Below are 19213 nucleotides of genomic sequence, written 5' to 3'. Positions count from 1 at the left end.
CTCATTTCAGCTGCATTAATAAAACTGCATCAAGTTACCACTTCTAAATTCATCAAGGGATACTATTTAATGCCAATACTTTTTTAAAAATTGCAACGCTATCTGAATGTGTTGATTCATGGAATATTCTACACTTAGTGATATGCAAATGAGTGAGCAGATATTTGAGCAAAAAATTCAATTCGGTAAACTAATGCAATTTTGAGGGCAAATTATTTGCACCTAGATTGCCAATTGCACTCAAAGCGGGAACTCTACCACCAAGCGCCACCATTCCAAAATGTAATTACTTTGTATCTACTGGACTACTTCTAGCTAAAACAGATTTCAAACACAAGTTATTATGGTGCATTTTTGTTTACTTACAATTCTTTCAGATTCTTCATTTTGGTAAACGCTTCTTCCTGGATAGACCTGATCATATTATTCCCCAGGTTTCTTTAAAAGGACAAATTGCTTGTAGTTTATAGCACATACTTTCAAAAGGCCATTCAAAGACAAACAAAACTCAAAATTTACCCCCAAAATGTCATAACTAATAGATTAACTTGCAGATGCTATTTTATTAATGTAACATTGGCTATTTATGGATTCAACTATACCTCATCCCCTTTCCTATACAACACCAAATTGCTTTTTCAATGAACATTTTCAGAAGCTTTGTAACCAATGAGAAAAAGCATTATATAAGTAAAATAATCTACTGCTCGATGTACCATCTTGACGTATAACTTTTAAATTTGAACTGAAGTGATTTTTTACAACTTATATAGCCCTTACAACAATTTATTTTACAGGGTTAAGAACGAGAATCTAGAGTTGATCCATAGTGGAGGTCATTTAAGTTGATCATATTGAGACATGGACCAAACAAAAACTATTTAAAAAATACTAAAACCCCCTCAGAACATAATTCCACCTAAAATTGAGTTCCTAAAGTAAAAAGATAAGTCTAGTGGGAAAAGTACAATCTTGTGCAAAAAAAAAATCCAAATTAGTTTAGATCAAGGATTACAAATGCAAGTCTCTAAACCATTTTACTCAAGTACATCTGCCCTAAATCAAAATAAACAAATGTAATAAGCAAGCTGAATAGTGAAAAAAAATCAATGTAGAACCCATTTAACCACTGACAACCTAGGTGTCAGCCTTGACTCAGTGGTAGCACTCTTGCCTGAATCAGAAGTTGTGGGTTGACACCCCATTCCAGAGACTTGAGTACTAAATCTAAGCTGACACTCCAGTGCAGTAGAGGCAGTGTCAAACTATTGGAGCTACCCTCTTTCAGATGAGACATTAAAACCTAGCCCTCTTGGGCAGGTATTAAAAAAAAACCCCATGGCACTATTTGAGAAGGAGTATGGGAGTTCTCCTGATGTGCAGGCCAATATTTATCCATCAATCAACATCACTAAAATAGATTATCTGCTCATCATCTCATTGGGGGACCTTGCTGTGTGTAAATTGGCTAGTGTGCTACCCTACATTACCAAAGTGACTACACTTCAAAAGGTCCTTAATTGACTGTAATGCTTTTCGGGATGTTGAGGTTGTGAAAAACAATATAAATGCAAGTCCTTTCCTGACTTGCATTATTAGTTTGCAACAAATAAGCATTGCACTTCACTGCAAAAACCTCATTAGACATGACATGATCAACTCTTACAGGAAAAACCTAGGTCCCAAAATGCTCCCACAACAACATAGAATGTCCCATCACCAATTTTATATAATTTAATGGAAATGTTAAAAACGAGGGAGGAAGCATTTCAATTGTGTGCAAAATTTTCATTTCTGTACAATTTTTTTTAAAATCAAACTTACTTGACCCAACACACTAAGCAAATCTCCCAAGTCAACAAAAAAAAAAATCAGAAATACTGGAGATTAAATACAGTAGCCAGTTTTAAGTCTTGATACTAATATTTCCTATTGAGCTTGACTCTAAAATTTTGAGTAAACGCAATACAAATTGTGGGGAATACAGCTTTGAGTCACTAGTATATAAATATTTGAATTAAACTATTTTCAAAGTACTTCTCCACAGGAACAGTTCTGGTTTATCTTCTATTCAAGATGGCAATAGCAAGCAGTCTGGCCAGACTACCAAGGATTTCTCAGGTGTCATTGGCAATTAGCAGGAAAATATCCCATTTTGGAATGTTTTTTTCTTCCAAATAAAAATTATGAAATTGGATTAGCAAGAGAGATAGATATTGATGGGGGAGGTGGTGTGTATTAAATTGAAAGTTATTTGGAGCCTGGGATTTTCCTTTAATGTCTTAAGGGCAAAATAAAAATAGGGCTAATGTTTAAACAGACTATAAGAAGGAGGAAGCAGATGGCCTCTGCAAGTGCAACTTCTTCTCAGTTTACAAAGAAGCTATTAAATTGCTCGCAGTCTAAGGCAGCCACTCTTGGCAGACTGCTAACTAGTGTATTGTGGGATACTCACAGGTGTTCAAGGGCCTCCAGTCCTATGAATGCTTTTTTGGCTATAGATTTGATCTTGTTTCCAAACAGTGTTCTGCAGTTTACAAATGCATACAGCAGATAAATGGAAAAAGAATAAGCACAATTAGTTCAGCAATATCAGATAAACTATAAGAGCAGCAGGAAATCTGAACTGTTCCCATATTAAAATGCAAATTTAGTACTGGACTCTGCTTTGAAACAAAAATCTAAAGAATTCATGAATTGCAATCAGACAAAGTCATGTGGACCACATTAGGATCCAAGTACCAAAAAATATCAGTTGCCAAAGTAAAAAAAATCTGTCCAGTCATCAGGAGCAAATAATCAGCAAGATTGACTATACCGACAGCTGCGGCCTCCAGCATTACACTGGACAGAATGCTTATAATAGTTCCAAAGCCCTCCAGCCAAATCCACTTGCTTTTACTTCCTGCCCTTGCGTGCCTTTCTGAAACACTCTAGAAATACTAACCTCATATGCTAACTATCCTGTAAACTGTTCAAACAAAGTTAGACTTTTGCCTTGGAACTGTTTTAGACAGCGTGGACTGGATTTTACCAACCCCGATGTCAGGAGTCGTGACGGGGGGGTGGCTGGGGCCGGAAAATACTTCCAGGAGAGGCCCGCCACAGGTTTCGATGCTGGGAACCCAATTAAAATATTTTTATTTATTTAAATTACATGAATAAAGACCTACCTTGACACGACGGCCGTCTAGCTTCAATATTCCAAGCAGGTGGTGGAACTCCCGCGCCTTCGGATTTCCATTCAGAGATCCAAGGCGGAACACTGGTGGGGAGGGGCAAGGAGTGAAGTTTTCAGGGCGGTGGGAGGGGAAACAGAGGGAGTGGGGAAAACTTTTGCTATTATTGGCTGAGGGGATGGTGGGAAAGGGTTGAAGATTAAAGTGAAGAAAGTTTGGGGTGGGGGTGAAGGTCAGGATCTAGAGCTGACCTTTTTTTAAAGACCTGTACCTTTAAAAATTTAAATGGACCTGAAGGGCTTGAAGTCTTTAAAAAATGGCGCTGGCGCCTGAACTGTGGCGCTGGATGTCATTGCTGGGGACAGAACACCCGCCCCCTCTAAGTCTGCGGGGGCGGGTGTTCCACCCCCTCCATGCAAATGAGCCACTGCAATATTTCGCGCAACTCACGCGTGTGCCGCACCATTCTTGAAGCTCGCAGCATTCAGCCCTCTGACTGCTGATATGCTTAGTTCACATGTATTTAATTCGCAATTCAGTGAAAGGTTCTTTCTCTCTTCCGGACTTTTAGCAAACATCTCAAAGTTGCTTCATTGGGTCAGGTAATTTTGCCGCTAAGTGTGGAGCTGAGCCACCCAGACAGAAAAATACTAAGGTTGGCTGATTTAAGTAGGATCATGCCAAGGGTGTGAGAATTTGCAGCCAGAGTACCCTAGGCCCTGGAGGGAAGCTTTCTTTAAAAAAAATCTGCCAGTTTATCCATTCCAGAGTGGTAACCAATGAACCCTCCTAGAAAGCACATGCATGCCAATAGGTGAGGTAGTTTTCTAAAATTCGTTAATGGGACATGGTCGGCACTGACAAGACAGCATTTATTGCCCATCCCAAAGTGCCCTCAAGAAGGTGGTGGTGAGCCTGCCTGAACTGCTGCAGTCCATGTGGTGCAGGTACACCCACAGTGCTGTTAGGGAGGGAATTCTAGGTTTTTGACCCAGCGATAATGAAGGAACAGCGATACAGTTCCACAGCAAGATGGTGTGTGACTTGGAGGGGAACTTACAGCTGATGTTACCATGTGCCTTTTGCCCTTGTTCTTCTAGGTGGCAGAGGTCACAGGTTTGGAAGGTGCTGTCAACGGAGCTGTGGCGAGTTGCTGCAGTGCATCTTGGTAAATGATACACCCTGCTGCCAAGGTACATCAGTCGTGGAGGGAGTGAGTGTTTGAAGTGGTTGGTGGGGTGTTAATCAAGCAGGCAGCTTTGTCCTGGATGGTAGAGCTTGAGTGCTGTTGGAGCTGCACACATCCAGGCAAGTGGGGATTATTCAATCACACTCCTGTCTTGTGCCTCGAAGACAGTGGGCATGCTTTAGGGAATGATGAGGTACGTTACTCTGTGCAATATTCCTAGCCTCTGGCTTACTCTTACAGCCACATTTATGTGGCTGGTGTAGTTAAGCTTCTGGTCAATGATGGCCTCCACCAGAATGTTAACAGTGGGGGATTCAGCGAAGGTAATGCCGTTGAATGTCAAGGGGCGAAGGTTAGATTCTCTCTTGTTGGAGATGGTTATTGCCTGGCACTTGTGTGGTGCGAATGTTACTTGCCACTTATCAGCCCAAGCTGAACGTTGTTCAGGTCTTGCTAATGGAACTGAACACTGCATTCATCAGCAAACAGCCCCACTTCTGACTTTATGATGAAGGGAAGGCCATTGACAAAGCAGCTGAAAGATGGTTGGGACGAGTAAATTGCTACAGGAGTTCCTCAGAGCAATGTCGTGGGACTGAGTTGATCGCCTCCAACAACCGCAACCATCTTCCATTATGCTAGGTATGACTCCAGCCAGCAGGTTACATAAAGCTCTAGAATGCCAGAACTGGCACATGGAAAAGTTGTAAAAAAAAATCCATTTGGGCCAGTGCCACCCATAGAGCTGCATTTCATCATGCATCAGTAACTTTTCGCACAGGAGGGATGAGGAAAACTTTTCAAAAATTGAAGTCTACCAGTGCTGCTCCCAAGCACAAATATCTAATGCCATGTACTATCATCTTTAAAACAGTAAAATCATACTAATCTTTTAAAATCACTATAAGCATAACACCACAAGGTTTAGCAATGCAAAACAATAAACAGCAAAGAATGAACTTGCATTTATAAACTTCATTAGGATGCATGCAAATATTTCATCATCATTCCATTGACCTATGGAGTGAATGCTGCAGCAGGCACCTGCATTTTCAAAAATCTCTAAATATGAAATTGAACTTTTCATCACATCACTAAAGCCTTGATTTTGCTTGCAGGAGATTGTGACAAAAATCCATGTTTCCATCGGGGGGGGGGGGGGGGGCAAGCAGGGACCTCATGGAGTTTGTTGGGGGTGGTGGCAGTGGAGAGGTAAAATCAAAGGCGGGGGCATTGCTGTGAAGCAAGTAGGCAGTCTTGTGGTGAGGTAGGGTTTCAAGCATTAGACTGAACAGGATGCACGGTTTATTGAAGTTGCTAGAGAAGGTAATGGAATGAGTGATAAGGGAGTTTAGGTTGGGAGCCAAAAAGCTATGGTTTTCCATTGGAAAAAACAGGACGGGGAACTGTAATGTAGTACACACAGAATTTCAGTTTCATGTAAATGGTCATGATGGTCTCAGTATGAAAGGGTACCATAGCTTATAAGATTGATTTCCAAATACATCGGAAAAGTCATACATGGGAGTAGAACTAGACTCTGACTTGTACCAGTAAGTGCATACAATTGACAATACTTTCATGGAATGTCTTAACTGACCACTATTCCAGGATCATGGCATGATGGAATCCTGAAATGCAAAGATAACACATGACTTCTTTTCTCCACTTCAAATCATCATCTTAAACTCCTCTCCCCTGCCTCATCCACCCTCACCTCCAAAGGTGCAAGGAGCTTATGCACTTCTTTGTCATTAAGATTGAAATCATCTGATCAGCTGCCTCTGTCACCTCACAGTCCACCAGGCCAAACTGCCCCCAAGGTTCCCTCTGTCCCAGGCCTGAATTTGCATATTTCTCTAGTTTCTCTCCCATCTCCCCTCATGGTCCTGTCCGAGTTCATCTTGTCCAAAGCATCCATCTCCTGTTCCCCTGACCCTATTCGACAAAACTGCTGACCATCCAACTTCCCGTCCTGGCTCCCATCTGAGCTGGTATTCTAAATGGTTCTCTCTCCTCAGGCACTATCCTACTCTCCTTCAAATCTGGCATCATCATCCCCTCCTCAAAAAAAAAAATGAACCCTTGACCCCTTAGTCCTCAGAAACTACTGCCAATTCCCCAACCTCCCATAATCACAGAATCATTATGATACAGGAGACGGCCATTGAGCCCATAGTGTCTGCACTGGCTTCCCGAATGAGCAATATCAGTGCAAAAGATGAGGCTGAAGCATTGGCCACAATCTTCAGCCAAAAGTGCAGAGTGGATGATCCATCTCAGCCTCCTCCTAAAGTCCCCAGTATCATAGTTGCCAGTCTTCAGCCAATTTGAGATTCACTCCACATGATATCAAGAAATGACTGAAGGTACTGGATACTGCAAAGGCTATGGGCTCTGACAACATTCTAGCAACAGCATTGAAGACCTGAGCTCCAGAACTTGCTGTGCCCCTAGCCAAGTTGTTCCAGTACAGCTACAACACTGACATCTACCCTGCAATGTGGAAAATTGCCCAGGTATGTCCTGTGCACAAAAGGCAGGACAAATTCAACACGGTCAATTACCACCCCATCAGTCTACTCTCAATCATCAGTAAAGTGATGGAAGGTGTCTTCAACAGTGCCATCACTGTTGTTCTGTCACAATCCTGGAACTCCCTTACTAACAGCACTGTGGCTGTACCTACTCCACATGGACTGCAGTGGTTCAAGGCGGCGGCTCATCACCACCTTCTCAAGGGCAATTCGGGATGGGTAATAAATGCTGGCATAGCCAGCGATGCCCACATCCCAAGCATGAATAACAAATTAATCTAGTGCCATTCCCCTGCCTTCTCCCCGTAACCGCACATTCTTCCTTTTCAGATAACAGTCTAATTCCCTTTTGAATGCCTCAACTGAACATTCCAGCACCACACTCAGGCAGCCCATTCCAGACCTTAACCACTCGCTGCGTGAAAAAGTTTTTCCTCATGTCGTTTTTGCTTCTTTTGCCAATTACTTTAAATCTGTGCCCTCTTGTCTCGAACCCTTCATGAGTGTGAACAGTTTCTCCCTATCTACTCTGTCCAGACCCCTATATATGTGCTCTGCTGAGCAATTTAAAAAAAAAATTCTTTCCTGGGATGTGGGAATCATTGGCAAGGCCAGCTTTGTTGCCCATCCCCAATTGCCCTTAACAACTGAGTGGCATATTAGGCCACTTCAGAGTCAACCCTATGGGTCTGGAGTCACACGTAGGTCTGACCAGGTAAGGGCAGCTGATTTCCTTCCCTAAAGTAAACCAGGTGCGTATTTACAACAATCGATGATAGTTTCATGGCCCCATTACTGTGACTAGCTTTCTTGAATTTAAATTCCACCAGCTGCCGTGGTAGGATCTGAATCCATGTCTCCAGCGCATTAGCCTGGGGCCTCTAATTACTAGTTCAGCGACACTACCACTACGCCACCGTACCCAGAGACTCCCTTTCCTCTCCAAGGTCCTTGAACAGATTATAAAGACAGCAAATGCTGGAAATACTCGAAGTCTGCCAGCATCTGTGGAGAAGGAAACAGAGTTAACATTTCAGGTCTAAGTCCTTTCATCAGAACTGGGGAAAGTTATAAATGCAATAGGTTTTAAGCAGGTGAAATGGAGGAGGGTGGGAAAAAGAACAAAAAGGAAGATCTGTGATAGGGCAGAAGACAGGAGAGACTGAATGATAAAAAGAGTTAGTCGCGCAGGTCAAAGGGAGTGGCGATGGGGCAAGAAAAGAAACAAAAGAGATATGCCAGAAACTGGTGTGCTGCCAACTGAAAGCAAAATCAAGAGAAAAACCAAATCATGCAAAGAAAAGGAATCAGAACAGGGGCAGAGATTACGGTCTGAATTTATTTTGCAGAGGCTGCTCGGTAGGCTGTAAAGTGCCTAAACAAAAATGAGGTGCTGATTCTTGAGCTTACAGTGAGAGCAAGGTGGAGAATTAAAATAACAGGCGACCGACAGCACGGGGTCATGCTTGCGGACTGAACAGAGGTGTTCCACAAAGCGGTCATCCAATCTGCGCTTGGTCTCACCATATTATAAGCAGCAAATAAATCAGACTAAATTGAAAGTAGTACATGTAAATTGCTGTTTAACTTGGAAGTACTGTTTGGGACCTTGGATGGTGGGAAGGGAAGAGGTAAAGGGATAGGTGTTGAATCTCCTGCGCTTGCATGGAAAGGTTCCATGGAAAGGGGAGAGGGCGTTGGGGATGAGTGAAGAGTGGACCACAGTGTCGTGGAGGGAACTGTTCCTTCGGAATGCTGAAAAAGGAGGGGAGAGGAAGATGTTTTTGGTGATGAAATCACGCTGGAGGTGACGGAAATGGCAGAGGATGATCCGTTTAAATGCTGACCTACATTGGCTTCCAGTTAAGCAGCGATTTTAAAATTCTCATCCTTGGTTTCAAATCCCTCCATGGCCTTGTCAATCCCTCACTCTGTAATGTCCTCCAGCCCTACAACCCTGCAAGATACCTGCACTCCTCCAATTCTGGTCTCTTGCACATCCCTGATTTGAATCACTCCACCACTGACAGCTGTGCCTTCAGCTGTCAGGGTCCCAAGCTCTGGAATCCCTTGTCTAAACTTGTCCGCTTCCATTCCTCTCTTTCCTCCTTTGACCCAGCCTTTGGTCATCTGCCTTAATATCTCATACGTCTTAGTGTCAAATCTTGTTAGATAATGCTCCATTGAAACATTTTACTGCATCAAAGGTGCTATACAGAGATAAGCTGCTGTCATTGTACAGGTGATGTCATAATTTCATGACGGATTGCAGCGCTTTTCCCTTGGCCTCTTGTTCTCCGGTAGGCAAAAATGCTAATCCAGTGCATCACCATCTTGATCTCGATGACAGTTATATACTAGAATTTCGTGCCACACTTACAATTGTTATCAGTATGGAGTATTAACACCAATGTTCCCGCTAAGCTGCACAGCAATTTGGATGGTATCACACAAGTCTTGTATGGTGATTAAATACAGCGCATGGGCAACTGCATAAATAAATTAAAAAGGGACCACGCACTGAATAAAATTTAGTTGCGTGTGGCCAGTTTTAAGGGGACATTAATACTCCAATATAAAGGCAAAAATAAAACTCAACCTCAGCATAATTAAAGAAGATTCTCACTTGTCTTTGTTCCTCACCTCCCCATATTCTTTTTAAAGCCTTTCCCACAGTTAACAACAGAATAAAATAATGTGTGTGTAAAATGTGGGTTCTTTAAACTGATGTGTCATGAATATCTGGAGGTGTACTTAATTTCCTGGATTCTACAACTTCGAAAGTGTTCATATATTTATAGAATTGAAGTATAGCATGTCACATCTTCTGAATTGAACAGCTAATTAGAAGCCATTGCATCTAATCACTTTCTTGAACCCTGCATAAAGATAAGCCTAATTCCCAAAGTTCCTATTCAGAGCTCAAGCACAAGAACAATGGTTGTAAAAGAATAACGTTTTTATGCATGCAGTTTGGCTGACTTCAAAAGATGAGATACTCACAGCTTGCTAAGACTATCCAAGCCAGCAAAGGCCCCATTTGTATCTTCTATTATCCCCGAGATTTCATTATTGTCCAGTTCCCTGGAGGGAAGGAAAATAAGAAAGTGCAATCAATTTTCCAGTCTCACTCATTTACATTAGGAAAGGTAAAGAGAAGGGGGAGAAAAGTACTGCTTTAGTTCACTGCATTACACACGCACACAAAAAAAATCTATGAAGTTTTTCAGTAACAATGCAAAAATCTTATCCAACAGAGTCCTTTTAAAACTGCCAATCTTATTCCCAGGAAACCGTCACTATTCTTTGAACTGGCACTTTCTGCAAAATGAAGCAGCCATTACCTTGGAATTTAAGTAGGACTGTTAAGAAACTACTAAAATTTACCCAACACATTTTTTGAATTTCTGTAGAATACAATTTTTTCTTTTTTTTTAAAAAAAGTTATTGTACCTATGGCTTTTATTGACTATTTCACTTCATATTCCAAACAAAACTATATATAGGACTCACTGATTTGGCGATCACAGTAAATCAAAGTGGCCAAGCAATTTGTTGAAAAGGGAATGGTGTAGCGCTAATGCGTATACTACCATAACACTGACAAGGCTTTATAAATATTAGTATGAGGTGGTGACAATCTACATTTTCTCAGTTATTCCTGCTTCAGGCTCTTATTTTCAGTTGCAGACCGAAGGTGCTATTTAAAGCACCAAGATTTTGAAGGACAATGCATCTACAAGATGTACTTTTCTGTATCGTGGAATATAATGAACAGTAAGAGATAGTTAGTTTAGTTTCCCCACTGCTCTCTGATGCATTATGTTTAGTTTAGCCAAAAAAGCCATGCAGTGGGGGTGGGGATTACCTTTTTGAAAAAGAGCTTCAGTAGGGAAAGCAAAATTTTCTTGAACACACCTCAAATATTCTCCCTCATTAGCCTAGACAGCAACTTCTGGCATCCACACACGTGCGACAGTTTCTATCCAATTTACCCTTCTCCTCCACAAGCTACACTGTACCAGTACCTTGCTGATAGTCTTGACTTTGAAATACATGCAAGGGCGCAAAGTTGCAGTTTTTACCCAGTAGAGACCCACTAACCACACCAGAAAAATGTTTGGACCTGTCCATTCAAGTGTAAGCAGATTTTTAAACAGTGTAATAAGTCTTAATTACTACTAAACAACCTCTGGCTTTAAAAATTAACTTTTTCAAGTACAGATTTTAGTCACTGCTGGGAGATTTTTTTAAAAATCTTAGTTTTACTTTGTCTTTCATCTCCATCTTTCTTTCCCCATTTCTCATTTTGTACATGATTTTATATTGAATAAATATTCTAACTTACACTTCCCGGTTTAGACTCAATGGCCCGTATTTTCATTCAGCTGTGGAGGCAGGACTGGAGGCGAGCAGGCCAGCAACTTCCGCTACTAGCCGGTGTGCCGGTTTGCTGACATGTTCCCGCCTCTAGGCCATTTTGGAACAGGCTGGATCGAGGGATGACAGCTACCCGCCCGCAGTGGCAGGTAGCCAATTAGGCCACCTAAAGGGCCTATTTAAGGCCACTCGGACGATTGGAATTTCCAGTCAGCATGTGGGCCCTATGAGGTTAAAACACAGCCAAGGGATGGAGGCAGCCGATTGGGGGGGGGAGCAACACTCCATCTCACTGGGAAAACCTCCCCTCCCCCGCACCACCCCACCATTTAACTGGCCACCACTTCCAAATTCACTTCCAGGGTCCAGCTGCTGGCATCTCCGGTTCCCGACCCAGAATTCACCCATCAGGATCGGGATTCTGGTACAAAAATCCAGCCCAGTCAGGAACCTTCAATCTGACTGGTTGAATAGACATGCTGTTGCTTGCCTTGTTCGAATAGGTTCCAAATCCCCTTTAGAGAGCGCTATGCTGTTTCAGATATCTAATGACAAGTTAATTGCTACTCAAAAGCACATGAAAAGTTTGTGGGCAGCTGCAAGCGTAATGAACAGTGAACGCTGTTCATTATTCGCCTTTATCTCCTCTCCCACCACATGGAGCTGTTACACAACATTATCAATGCCAACAAGAGTCACATCATTATTTAAAGGATTTCATTTCCAGTCAACAAACTTGTTCTTGGTCATGTATGAGGATTTCAAAACAGGATATGTACCTTTTAAATCCCTTAAAGGATGGTGTGAATACCTGAACAGAATAACGTATCATTTTGATACACTAAAGTATGGAAACAAGCCCTATACAAACATCACGGTTTAATACATCTAGTTTTGAGACCTTGAAGACCCATTAAGTAGTAGCGAAAATTTGATCCACAGGATTCATTTTGGATTTCCTATGATTAACAATATAATGTCATCTCATGCCTACAAAAGGTGCAAAATTACTTCCTAAAACCAAGAACAGGAGCAAATGATAGTCATGGCTAGGCTGTTATGGCATAGAATTCGGGATGGTTAGGAATTTCCCTACTGCATTAATTTCTTCTTTAGAGTGACTTGGGAAGAAAACTTGCTACCCCTATGGGCCATTCCTCCTGCAGTTTTTAAGTATTGCTCATGTTTCTAGAGTCATGATTCCATTTCTTCAACCTATTGCCAGAACAGGGATTTCTTTTCACAAAAGATGAATTCTGATGATTCACAGCAATTGTATAATTGTGAATATCTTTGGAGGAGACACTCAGTGAAAATTTGAAGTGGTTTAGTTTCCAAATTCAAATATGTCAGTGGAAATGCATTAATCCCACAGAAATTTGCCCCAGCCGGGAAGCTGTATGCTTTCTCATTGAAAATATTGCCGGGGCACCTGATATGAAATATCACACAATGTGTGTGTTAGGTACACCATCCTGTCACAAGCAACTAATTTCTGAGATTTCTGCCTTGGCATACAAAGTTCTTCACTCGTGGAGGAATTTTCCCTATATCAGTAGTGCATATATTACTTTGGAATCCACATCAGTATGTTTAAAAGAGTTTTAAAGTTCAAGATTTCCAAGTTCAGAATCTCTAAGTTACCTTCGAGAATTGAAGGTTTCAAGAACCTTGCCTGGGACTAAGAAAAACTAATGGACTTTTCTCAAATTAGTCTCATGTCCATACAGGAGGCAGAAAGCATGTGATGGCAGATGTTTTATATCTTTTCCCTTCACTTGTATGTTTGACTGGCCCACTTTCCTCAACACAGAATAATACAAATAAATACTGCAGAGGTACATACATATAAGAAATCAATTATATTTTCATGATAATCAGGCAAACTTGAATGATTCTGAATTTGAGGAAATTAGTGAAAAAGGCAAAATCTTAAAATAATATCTAACAAGATATTTCACAGTACCGAGCAACCTTTCACTGGAATAGTACAATATTTATTGAGGATTTCAAACCCTTAGGCATTCTCAGCAAGCTTTAACCTACGTGTTTCTTTTGTAAAGTGGTCTCAAAAGCAGTGCTGGAGTAGACAAATGTTTAAGTTGTTTGAGGTTATTATCCTTCCCTATTCAGGTTATAAATATACAAACCACTGCCATTAATTAAGTACCAATAGAGAGATAATTTATTAGCGAATTGGATAACTGTCAAATAAGGCATGTCATTTTGTAATTAATCCTTTGAGGAACGCAGTGTTTTGCCACTATTTCCAAATAAATTTCATTTTGATTGAAGTAGTTCCCCACATAGCCTACAACTTCAAAATAATCCTAGTAAGAGTTGGAGTAGAAAGGTGATGGGTAGTAACTGGCATTTCACTAGTATCAGTTTATAGCAACAGGAAAGCAAGTCAAAATCATTGCTACCAGTGGCATTTGGAAAGACAAAGAAAAATATACAAAGCATTTAAGTTATGAGTTTAGAATCAGTTTATAGTTTTTTTTTTAAAGAGATACAGCACTGAAACAGGCCCTTCGGCCCACCGAGTCTGTGCCGACCATTAACCACCCATTTATACTAATCCTACACTAATCCCATATTCCTACCACATCCTCACCTGTCCCTATATTCCCCTACCACCTACCTATACTAGGGGCAATTTATAATGGCCAATTTACCTATCAACCTGCAAGTCTTTTGGCTGTGGGAGGAAACCGGAGCACCCGGAGGAAACCCACGCAGACACAGGGAGAACTTGCAAACTCCACACAGGCAGTACCCAGAATTGAACCCGGGTCGCTGGAGCCATGAGGCTGCGGTGCTAACCACTGCGCCACTGTGCCGCTATAGGAGCTGAATTATCCAACATCTGCTCTCATAAATGAAAGGATGATGAGGAGAGATTCCATAGAGTCTTTAAAAAACTGCTCTTCAAGGGTATTATTATAGATCCAGAATTTTTTTTTTAAACTGTCAAGCACGGCTGTAGGACTACGGACACAATTCGAAGTTAAGGATATCAAAGAAACACAGGAAATTGAGGGAATAATTTTTCAGTAAGAGTGCGTGTGTGTGTATCAGATTGCCAGAATGCAAAATTAAGGCAGGTTTTAGAAAAGAACAGGACTGGACAAATTCTTGCTAATAAATAAGACTCGGGGCTGTTAGTTCCGGAATCAGTAAGAAACATGGTAAGAGGTTTGGAAGGCTAGGTGAAATGGTCCAACAGTCTTCTACCCAAAACATTACTGTGTTACTTTTTTTTCCCCCAATCATTATGTGGAAGCAGTTCAGAGGATACCTGGAATGAGTGGGTTATCTTATGAGGATAGGTTGAACCGACTGGGCTTGTTTTCATTGGAGTTCAGAAAAGTGAGGGGAGACTTGATAGAAGTTTATAAGACCCTGAACAGTCTTGACAAGTGGATGTGGAGAGGATGTTTCCTCTTGTGGATCAGCCCAGAACTAGGAGCGGTTTTAAAATTAGGGGTCGCCCTTTGAGGACAGAGATTAGGAGAAATTTTTTCTGAGTTGTGCAACTTTGGCACACTGTGCCTCAAAAGATGGTGGAGGCAGGGTCATTGAATATTTTTAAGTCAGAGGTAGATAGACTCTTGTTAGGCAAGGGAATCAAGGGTGATGGGGGTAGATGGGAGTGTGGAATTTGAAACACAAACAGATCAGCCAAGATCTTATTGAATGGCAGAGCAGGCTCGAGAGGCCGAATGGCCTAGTTATGCTCCTAACTCGGATGTTCATATGGAGCTTCAACACTAAAAGTTACGCAAATATTTTGCTGGTATTGAAAAAAATCAACAGTTCATCTGGTACAAAGCTGAAGCAATCAATAATGTATAAAGTAATGCAATAAAGTAAAAGAAGTTCCAATTTTTGATACTAGGCAAACAGGAATCTACTGGGTCAATACACATCTGTTCAGTTTGTGTATCAAATTCATACAAACTAGTACTGACCTGAACCCCTCAATTTAGTACATGCTGTTCCACTAAAAGACTGAAACAAAATCTATTTAATATGAAGGTGCCTGAAATTAACATATATAATAAATTTAACTGAAAATTTAGTTTCAAAATACAGAATTTGATTCTAGGCTTGACCAGCCCACTTCTCAAAATGAAAGTATGTATTCTATCTGGGGCTATGCATTCTCTAAATTTATGGTTTTAAACTGACTATGACACAGTATTCTATACAATGCCAATACCCTGCTCATTGCATGTTTTCTTTTAATTGAAAAGAATGAAGGAAGGTGAAGTGAAAGAAAAAATGTTCTCTCAAACTAGAAAAACCATTGATTTGAGCTGTTTTTGTATTTACTTCCTTTCTCTCCCAGGCTTCAGTGGCAATTTCCTATTCTTTCTGGCTGGCTAGGCCTGAATGCCTGCTGACTTGTTAATCATTGCTATGTGAAAGCCCCAAGGCTTGACCTCTATTTGAATAGCTATGCATTTCAGCAGTTTCACACCCACTGAAGGCTCGTCAATCCTCAGCAACAATGGAACCATAATTAAAGCATGCTCGTTTCTCTTTCACCAGGTGCAGGAACCTATGGGCCTCTGCTTTATTTAATTAGAATTCTCTGCATCGGAGTAGAAAACCTCAGCACTCTGCTATTATTGGTCATTCAAAATAGAAACAAAAATCTCCCTCTGAAAACCAAAAATGTTTCAAGAAAGACCACGTAAACTTCTGTCTGACATCTTCCTGCAAGCAGTTCAAAGTAAAAGAATCGCTTGCTTTGGTTGTAGATGAGAAGAGTTGGTGCTTATATGGGTCCTTTCCAAATTCCTTTCTCATGACAAACTCATGACTAAAGACAAGATTTGGCAGCTGCCCGAGAACTAAAGCTAAAGCAAGTCATTAAGATACAACGTTAGTTTTTAGATACCAACAATTAAACCATTCCTGTCTCAAGAGAAAAATAAAAACACTCCTATTTGTTCTTTAAATTTTATGATTGAGTTGTTAATTTTTAATCATTGGATGTTTCGAGCATACTTTGGAAATACTGAATAATTGCATTTACAACGCACACTAGTGGTTTCTAGCTGTAAAAAAAAGTATTGTATATAATTTTCCATTACATTTAATGATATTTGTCTGTTCACATTTACTGCCAATATTATAGGTGACTGGTTATAGGTGACTGGAGGTTAGGAACTCTTAGACTTCTGGTATTTTTCCTTGTATTTTGCTGCTGACTGAATTTTTGCAAAAAAATGAATTTTTCCAAATCATGAAGGATATCCAAAACTAACTATAAAGCACCACATTCTAAGTTTAGGGACATGCAAAGATACTTGTCCACTCTGCAAATCAGCTTTGAAGATGACAACAAAATAACTTTCACTGGTAGCCAAGGATACACAAGAAAAGTAAATGCCACCATATTTGTAGAAATTAATGCACTCTCATAATGGTAAATGGAAGCAATAGTAAATGCTGGCATTTAAAAACTGTTCATCAATTTTTCAACTGATGACATATCTGCACATTATTATATTTGTTACCATATTTATCCATCTCCTCTCAAATTCTGAGTAAATGTTCATTGCATTTTCAGATTTCAGGATCAGCATAGTGCATTGGGAAATAATATTTACACAAGATACTGAACCAGCTTAAAGTATAGCAAACCCATTCTTAAAGTGATCGTGGTTTGAATGCACCTATTTGCTCCTATTCTGAAACAGTTGCTCCTGAACAGCAAAGCGCAATGGAAATATATCAAAATGACATAGATGATTCATAAATAAGGTCCCCTGCCATTGCCTTGTGGAGTCTCTTACAGAGCAGGTCAATCTTGAACTAGCAGAGGCCACTGGTACAGGCCAACTGCAGTCACTTAGAAAAAGATGAATAAAACATGTTGTTCTAGGGTGAGAACATTTATCAATAAATTTATACTTCCTAGTTAGAGAGCAATAAAAATTGCTCACCTGGTATTTTCTGATCAGGAGTCACTACTACTAGCCAATTCAAAAATTAGATTCCAGTAATACGAGCTGGAAGTTGAAGCTCATAAGCTTTTTTTTAATTCATTCATGGGATGTGGGCAACGCTGGCCAGGCCAGCATTTATTGCCCATGCCTAATTGCCCTTGAGAAGGTGGTGATGAGCTGCCTTCTTGAACCGATGCAGTCCATTTGGGGTAGGTATACCCACAGTGCTGTTAGGAAGGGAGTTCCAGGATTTTGACCCAGCGACAGTGAAGGAACGGCGATATAGTTCCAAGTCAGGATGGTATGTGACTTGAAGGGGAACTTGCAGGTGGTGGTGTTCCCATGCATTTGCTGCCCTTGTTCTAGTTGGTAGAAGTCGCGGGTTTGGAAGGTGCTGTCTAAGGAGCCTTGGTGCATTGCTGCAGTGCATCTTGTAGACGGTACACACTGCTGCCACTGTGCATCGGTGGTGGAGGGAGTGAATGTTTGTAGATGGGGTGCCAATCAAGCGGGCTGCTTTGTCCTGGATGGTGTCGAGCTTCTTGAGTGTTGTTGGAGCTGCACCCATCCAGGCAAGTGGAAAGTATTCCATCACACTCCTAACTTGTGCCTTGTAGATGGTGGACAGGCTTTGGGGAGTCAGGAGGTGAGTTACTCGCCTCAGGATTCCTAGCCTCTGACCTGCTCTTGTAGCCACGGTATTTATATGGCTACTCCAGTTCAGTTTCTGGTCAATGGTAATCCCTAAGATATTGATAGTGGGGGATTCAGCGATGGTAATGCTGTTGAATGTCAAGGGGAGATGGTTAGATTCTCTCTTGTTGGAGCGAGTCATTGCCTGGCACTTGTGTGGCGCGAATGTTACTTGCCACTTATCAGCCCAAGCCTGGATATTGTCCAGGTCTTGCTGCATTTCTACATGGACTGCTTCAGTATCTGAGGAATCACGAATGGTGCTGAACAGATTTTAAGCAAATGCTTTTCAGACAAGAGTTTAACAAGGTTTTTTGCACCAATATCATAGTCGTACTCCAAAAAAGAAGATTGGACAGCACTTTTTTTTTTTGTTCCCCCCCCTCCTCCCCCCCAGTTAATAAAATCCCAATGATGGCTTCCCACTATTAGTACTATTATTAGGAGCTACAGTGTAAGAATCTATGCAACGTGGAAAATGCATTAGCATTTAAATTTAAGGAATCTAACTCATTGGGATAAACACAGAATCATAGTAGCCTCATTATTATTTTTCACTTTTGCTCACTCCAGAAAAGACTTGCATTTATATAGTGCCTTTCGCACCCTCATGCCAGCCAAAGCGCTTTACAGCCAATTAAGTACTTTTTAAGCGAGTCACTGTTGCAATGTAGGAAATGCTGCAGTCAATTTGCACATAAACAATGTTACTTGCCACTTATCAGCCCAAGCCTGGATATTGTCCAGGTCTTGCTGCATTTCTACAAGAACTGCTTCAGTATCTGAGGAGACGCGAATGGTGCTGAACGTCGTGCAATCATCAGCCAGCATCCCCACTTCTGACCTTATGATTGAAGGAAGGTCATTGAAGCAGCTGAAGATGGTTGGGCCTAGGGCACTATCCTGAGGAACACCTGCAGTGATGTCCTGGAGCTGAGATGATTGACCTCCAACAACCACAACCATCTCCCTTTGTGCTAGATATGACTCCAACCAGTGGAGAGTTTTCCCCCCGATTCCCATTGACTTCAGTTTTGCTCAGGCTCCTTGATGCCGTACTCAGTCAAATGCTGCCCTGATGTCAAGGGCAGTCACTCTCACCTCACCTTGCGTTCAGCTCTTTTGTATATGTTTGAACCAAGGCTGTAATCAGGTCAGGAGCTGAGTGACCCGGGCAGAGCCCAAACTGAATGTCACTGAGCAGGTTATTGCTAAGCAAGTGCTGCTTGATAGCGCTGTCGATGACACCTTCCATCACTTTACTGATGATTG

General features: G+C 41.2%; 1 protein-coding gene across 2 annotated transcripts in view; it reads right to left on the bottom strand.

The window, feature by feature from the left end:
• The window catches only part of lrig1 (leucine-rich repeats and immunoglobulin-like domains 1), a 76152-nt gene that overhangs the window by 43929 nt on the left and 13010 nt on the right, over positions 1-19213 (bottom strand). For both annotated transcript variants that reach the window (XM_068051568.1, XM_068051570.1), the window contains exons 4-6: positions 9909-9989; positions 2456-2527; positions 367-438 (exon numbers count right to left, since the gene is read on the bottom strand). In XM_068051568.1, coding sequence (XP_067907669.1) covers positions 367-438; positions 2456-2527; positions 9909-9989 — 225 coding nt within the window. The remainder of the gene's footprint in view (positions 1-366; positions 439-2455; positions 2528-9908; positions 9990-19213) is intronic.

Source organism: Heterodontus francisci, chromosome 19, assembly GCF_036365525.1.
Source record: "Heterodontus francisci isolate sHetFra1 chromosome 19, sHetFra1.hap1, whole genome shotgun sequence".
Classification (NCBI taxonomy): domain Eukaryota; kingdom Metazoa; phylum Chordata; class Chondrichthyes; order Heterodontiformes; family Heterodontidae; genus Heterodontus; species Heterodontus francisci.
This window is presented reverse-complemented; position numbering and strand designations above follow the sequence as displayed.